This window comes from Betta splendens, chromosome 17, assembly GCF_900634795.4.
Source record: "Betta splendens chromosome 17, fBetSpl5.4, whole genome shotgun sequence".
Lineage (NCBI taxonomy): Eukaryota > Metazoa > Chordata > Actinopteri > Anabantiformes > Osphronemidae > Betta > Betta splendens.
The window spans coordinates 2469328-2476385 of NC_040897.2; the positions used below are offsets into that span (position 1 = coordinate 2469328).

At 36.8% G+C, this 7058-nt stretch overlaps 1 protein-coding gene across 1 annotated transcript; it reads right to left on the reverse strand.

Moving 5' to 3' along the window:
• Window positions 1-3723: 3723 nt before the first annotated feature.
• LOC121201801 (uncharacterized) lies at window positions 3724-5732 on the reverse strand. Its single transcript, XM_055503905.1, has 6 exons — window positions 5496-5732; window positions 5266-5371; window positions 4890-5107; window positions 4515-4646; window positions 4212-4379; window positions 3724-3985 (listed from the first exon to the last, which is right to left on the reverse strand). Exons 1-6 carry the CDS (start codon window positions 5730-5732, stop codon window positions 3887-3889), a joined length of 960 nt encoding a protein of 319 aa, XP_055359880.1. The 3' UTR covers window positions 3724-3886.
• Window positions 5733-7058: the final 1326 nt, after the last annotated feature.

Sequence of the window (7058 nt, forward strand, 5' to 3'; positions counted from 1 at the left end):
AGAAGTTCATCTTGTGATTTGACTAATCTCACTTCTTAATCTAGACCTCATTGGAATATTGATTGTTTATTTTATCATTCTTGTGTCATTTTGTTTCTCTGTAATTTACTATGTGGTAAATATTTTCAAGTGGGAAATTTAATTCAGCTAGATTTAGAATGTTTGTGTTTGTATGTTTTCGATTAGTTTACAAATAGACACACCTAAGGAAGATTTTCTTTACTTTCATGTTGGTCAGAAGTCTAGCAGCAGTGATCATCAGTTGGTTGTATTCGGCATGTTTACCTAAACAGATAATGTCCTTAATCTCCAAACAAATCTTACCAACAACTCTAAGTGATAGCATTCAGCCCTATCCAAATGCACACACAATAGTCTTTTGAAAAGCTTTGGCATGACTAGTCAAAAAAGATTTGATTAGTATGTCAATCAAGTAACAAATCTCATAGTCGAGATGGATTACAGCCTAACATTTATTTTTAATGTCATGCAATCTACTCACACTACCTTTGTGATTGACCGGTACATTCCCAGGATATATATATATATATATATATATCTTGCCTCCTGTAAAGCTTACCTTGTAAAGTGCAGTGAGATAACCTTGTTGTGAATTGGTGCTATTCAAGTAAAACGGAATTGAATAGATCACGATTGAAGTAGTGAACACCCTCAGTGTAAACAAATAGCTTCAACTGCTACGAACAGTATGTGAACACATCATGTGCATATGCATTCCTTAGCCCTTAACCCCAACCATCATAACTAAATAACCTTATTCTTGTAGCACATTTACCATTTAAAAAGACAAAAACATTTATTCTCTTCTTTTAAACTCTTTTATTTCATACACTTTCACAAAACACAGGCTTTAGGAATACCTAAATAAGTACATTTGCACAATCCTGCTTGCATATTTACAAGTCTGTCATTTTAGATTCTATGTTGGATGAATCTGCATTTTATTTTAGCTTTAAATGCTATCATCACAATCCTCCTCATCATCATCATTACCATCTTCATCATCATCATCATCATCATCATCATCATCATCATCATCGTCGTTGAATAAAGCCATGTACACATCCGGTGATATCACGTTCTGGCAGACTACATTCAACTGTGGCAGGTAAGTGTGTGAAAGAGGAGCAATACTTGGAATGTGTTGCTGGAACATCAAGGTAACATTATGTAGTTTCTGTTCCAAGTTTATAATGGTGCCAACAAGAACAGCTCTGGAGCCAGGTTGCTTAGTATTAGTAATAGCTGAGTGTAAAGAAGCATGTTGTTGCTGAACATGATGTATTAAAGTCTTCATTTCATCCTGAAGCATGATCTTCTCCTCAGCAGCCCTGGTCTTCAGGTGCAATGCATCAATGGCACGTCTTTGAGGGATCGTGAAAAGTCTCCTTCCTCTGTCTGAAAGCACAAAAATGACAAAAACTGAATCTAATGTAGTACAATAAAGTAGCATCAATAAATGAACAAATAACTATAGATTGATAAAAGTCAACTTCCTGAGGTCAACCCACATTTTCATCAATGCTACAGTAGACAGGCCAGGAGGGATCACATGCTTCTTGAAAATCCATCTGTGGTGGGAAGATGGTTGTCTGTGGTGGCCATTGCAGACTGTTGTAATCTGTTATGGTTTTCCTCAGTCCCCTGTTACAGGCCTTAATTTGTTTAGACAATCTGACAGCAATTCCCTGTCCATCTGTAAGAAAGAACAAAAATGATCAATGACATTTAGCAGCAAACAACAATTATAAAGATGATTGCCCTAAGTTATAGAAAAACACATATTTAGTAAACACATATTTAAAGACATATTATTCCCACTTGAAAACCACACGTAGAGCCCTGTTTGGTATAAATTCTGTTGTAATAAATGCTGATCAGGTATTTAAATGAATCACCAGTCACTCAGAATGAACATTTTCCCATTTCATAATGTACAGTACAAAAAATATTACTGGACACATAGGTAAACATACTGTACCTGGGTATTTCCGCTTCAAGTGAAGAAGTGTAAGTCTTTCCCCTTGCCTCAGTTCGTGCCTGCATGACCAGTTTACCTCGAATGTCCTGGTCGAGCTCTAACAGTGTTGACTGGAATATCGAATCTGACTGATTCCATCTTCTTGTTATATGGTACTGTCTTTCAATTTTTTGAAGACAAGATTCAATCCTAAACATAGATGACAATGCTGCTCTTACCAAATACAGTGCAAATTAAGTGCTGGGTATTAAAAAAGCTTACTTACTTTTTCTCATCTGCAACAGCTGAATCATGATCACATGATCTAAATGTAAAATAGTTGTGTTTTAACACACACATAGCGCAACGCACTTAAAAGAAAGATGCTTACATATTTATTGTTGGGGTCACATTTTTTTAACATGAAATACAGTGAAGTAATCTTGCATTCATTTAGATTGATGCAATTTTCAAAGTACACTTACTTACTTGAGGTGCTGGAGCTCAATCAGCGTTGTCACATACACCCTCTTCCATTTGGGAACACTGTCTAGAGAACAAAGGTCAAGATATTATGGTTAAATAATGAACAAGATCACACACACACACACACACACACACACACACACACACACACACACACACACACACACACACACACACACACACACACACACACACACACACACACCACACGATACCTGCTATTTTGGGTTTTCAAAACTGTCAATCTAGCTACTTCGTTCTCCGTTTCCATCCATCTCTGTACACTGTGCTCTGAAACACTCGCTAAAAAGAATGTATTAGTCATTTTGAAGGTCAGTCATGGATGTCCTTCTTGCCTTCTTGTTAAGAAAACTTTGACGACTGAGAATCTTGACTAACAGAATAGTCAATTCGTGTAACACTTAACTAAATAAAAGTACAATATTAAAGGTTTACCTGGTGCCTCTTTTAAGACAGCAGCTAACTCCTCTTTAGCTAGATTAGTGACCTTCTCTGCTTTTTCCCATCTGTGATGGAGCTGCACTTCTACAAACAAATGTCAATAGCTTCACAATTTTAATTTTTTAAGCATATCAAAAATTTCTATTTAAATACAAGAACTGGGCCAAACCTATATCCGCTGTTTTTCTCCTCCCATAATAAAGAAGTGCTTCAGTCAAGAGGTCAAGCCGGTGGGATGGACTCATCTCTTTGTGATACGAGCAAATCTTCTAAGGAAGGACCATAACCTCTCCATACCTTCTCCATCTGTTAGCCCAAAGCCTTTTAATCTTCTCGTACTGTACAGAACCTATGAAGACACTTTCTTACAGCACACTGAACTCAAACATAATTGTTTTATGTATAACCCTTTATGTTTAAGTATCAAAAGACTAATAACAAAAATAAATTAGACAAAAGTAATTTGTGCCCATAACCTGCGTTAATCATTACCTGACACTGTAATTTATGACCAAAAAACATGAATGCTGGAACAGCCAGAGATACGCCTTGTTGCATTGCTTCTGCTTTTTTCTGATGGCACATAAAACAGCATATTTGAAGTGAATACACAGAAAGTAACATTTACTTGAAAATTTTTAGTTGTGATAACATACTCACATGCATGTGTGATGAAAGTACACATGCAATGTCATATATGACATACAGATTGAGGTTTCTTGCCCTGATTCCTTGTTAGGAGTTCTTTGATTATATACATTGGATATGCTAGCCTTTTGAAAAAGAGGTTATTGATTGTATAAAAAGGTTTTAGTATTATGAAATTTAAAAACTGACAGAATAAAACATATTTGAGAAACATACAGTTTGGTGATTGGGAACAATCATACTGACACCAGTGCTGTGTCTTAAACTCACCGTTCTCCCTGGGTCATGTTCAAAAACACCAACGGAATCTCATGGCGGCAAGAGACTCCAAACACCCCCTGTTACATCTAGTTTTTGTTGTTTTTTTTTGAGAACGAAGCAGGTTCCCTGCCTTGAATTACTACAGTCCTGATTAGAAAATATAGAGAAGGTAGAAAAACTGAAACATTACATCAAAACAAAGACCAATGACCAATGATTCATGACCAACTACTTCATTTCGGAATACACATCAATCAAAACATGTTTTACTAACATACTACAATTACACTACAATTAAGAGGGCTAATGACACCTCTCAACTAGAACAGTGAAAGAGGTCTCACCAACAGTTTTTGATTTCAGTTTTACTCACTTCATTTGGCTTGGAACCATCAGGATGGGATGACAGGTATTCTTGCACATCTTCTTCCCTCACAAACATTCTGTTACCATGCAACGGCTCCACCAAACTACTTCCTGAACTTCTTTTTCGAACAAGGCCAAAGTTGGCATCCATTGTTACAATCAGATTGCCGTTACTCTAAAACCGAAATGTTAAGATATAAGTGTATAATTATAAAAAATAAAATATATTTTATATAAAAATATTTTTACAGTACTTTAAGTAAAGGCCCAGTCCTCAGCTATTGCTTGAACATTGGAATGTAGATCTAACCTTAGGACATACTGGGCATGTTGTTCCATCATCAAATGAGGGACAAAGACCAGATAAACTTCTGCATCTAAAGTGGTGGTGGCGAAACTGGGATATAGATTCTCCCACCAGAGCTCTGTAGAGCATGTTAACCTGTGGTAAAAGCAGTAAAGAATATGTATAATCAGATTAACTGCAACTAAAGCTGTTACATTTGAAAACAGAATGAAGATAAACACTAGACCTACTGTAAGTATTTCAACTATTATTGATTCAACCAATTTATACATTATACATGTGCCTATTAATACAGGATTTATATCACAGGAAAAGTAGCATGGTTTTTAAAAAGATTTAGTTTAAATAAAAATATTAATCAAATTTACTTTATATTACCTCTAAAAGAGACAGATTGTTTTTCCACCGCAACATATTGCAGAATCCCTCAACAGACACCTGGCATTCCATGGACAGATAATGAAAAAGCTCCAAAAGAGCTATAGAGAACGCTGTTTGAGGCCTCTCTGGTGTCGCAGGCCAGATTCCATATCTGAGCAGGGTGCAAGTTTCTGGTTCACATGTACAAAGAGTCACGCTGAAGCTGCACAGCTGGCCTAAGGCAGAAAGAGAACCAAAAAGGTTATTAGTTATAAGTTTTAGTTTCGGGTTAAATAAAGCATGTAATGTGTGACAATAAATTACAATAAAAAGCAATACATTGCAAAACATTTTAAATATTACAACTAAATATCAAACATCTTTAAAAACAAACCTGTGTTCACAAATATTTTCATATCTCTTGCGTACACAGCATGAGAACAATGTTCTCCTGGTAAGCGTAGTGCTAATTCAAGCGGAGATGTCACATACAATGTTTTCTACATCAGAAAAACAAAACATAAATAGGAAAAAATAAATCCAAATTGACAGCATCATTTAAAAATACCTTTAGCATTATTTGTTACTTAAATATATAAATAAATTAATCAAAATGGTCCTTACATTCCATTTCTCTGGTAGGTGCAAGGAATTGCGGTGGGTTTTTGTGATACAGGTCTCACAAAACATATTAGTACTGCTGCACTCAAGGCACCTATACTCTGCATGCTCTTTGCAGAGAGCACAGATATTTGTAGATGGTGCTGATGACTCATAAGATACCCGCAGCATATCCTCTTTCAATGAGTCCCAGGCCCTGAGCTCCTTCTTCTTTGCTTTTGTGTAAGCAGTCTCGGACATGCAAACTGCTGCTTGGTTCTGCCTCTGAATGTTCATCCAGAGATGATGTGGTGGTGACAGGTGTAACATCCACAGTTACAGGTGGATGTGAAACGTTTCTCAAAACAGAAACTTTGGTAGCACCACCAATGGTCCTCCGACGAACACATACTCTATGTTTCGTAGATCGCACACTTGTCCTGTGTTTCACCATATCTCCAGTATCTCCAATATGACAGTAAAGCCTGGAAACAAGGAGATATCAAGAGTCAAACCTAAAAATGGTAAATTCATACTTGGAAAAGAAGTATAGGGAAAGCAAAATAACTAATCCAACAGTAAATATAAAGCAAAATAATATAAGTAATCCCTTATCTGTCTGTTTAATTATTATTTTAATAAAACGTTGAGACGTAGACACGACCATAATTTAACTGCGACTCTCTATGTGACGTTGAAGAACAAGACCCAATCATTGATCTTAAAATTCGGTCATGTGACCCTCTTACGGCGGGGAATAAGCATTACGCCGTAATTAAACGTATTTCACTAACTACACGTAACGTGTTCTGTTTTAATTAGTGAATCCCCCATGGGTGCATTAGAAAACTCTAGGTTTAGGAATGTATACGCATACCTTTAATAACAAAGCGTTTTCTGTTCGTTACGGATCTCACGACACATCCATGACTGGCGTATAGGCCGTATCTCGATAACAGCATCTAAGGATCATGGGTATTGTAGTACTTTACACTACGCACTACGACTAAATTACCGACCAAACTCGACGGATTTCTCAGAAACGAAGTAGGAAAAGTTAGTGTTCACGGTACAAAACAACTTTATATTGTTCACATAGCCCCAAAAAATATTGGAGTAATAAAATTATCGTCTGAAATGGGAGAACAGAATACAGCTAGCTAGTGGCTGAGTTACGCTGGCTAATATAATCAAAATCCTAAACAGGGGAACATTTCCACGATGAAAAGCGTTAATGTGATAATTTGCCAGTTTTGATAATGCCAATTTAAAAATTTGCCTCCCACAATTGGATGTTTTACCTAAAAGTTATAGGAAATATCATCTGACTACATGAACTTGTTACCTTGGTCAGCGCGTCGATTCTCCCGTGTGAAGAAAAAGGGTTCAACAGCGCCTCTAGTGGATCTGGATTCAGTTGGTTTGGTCCTCCAAGCCGTGATCTACTTTAGGAATAGATGACGACGACCTGCTGCACCTACTCACCGCTGTCAGTAGGTGAAGTAGGCACCTATTGGCCCATAAGTATAAGCTGACAACCACTGATAATGGCCATTGAATGCCGTGATAACGTCCGAAGCGGGTGGA

Bases quoted from the DNA above. Each gene is read 5' to 3' on its own strand.
- LOC121201801 (XM_055503905.1), bottom strand. From the start codon at position 5,732: ATGTCCGAGACTGCTTACACAAAAGCAAAGAAGAAGGAGCTCAGGGCC. The intron at 5,372-5,495 runs GTAAGGACCATT...TTTCTGATGTAG, and splicing joins ACCTACCAGAGAAATGGAAT to AAAACATTGTATGTGACATC. The intron at 5,108-5,265 runs GTTTGTTTTTAA...TTTCTGCCTTAG, and splicing joins GAAAATATTTGTGAACACAG to GCCAGCTGTGCAGCTTCAGC.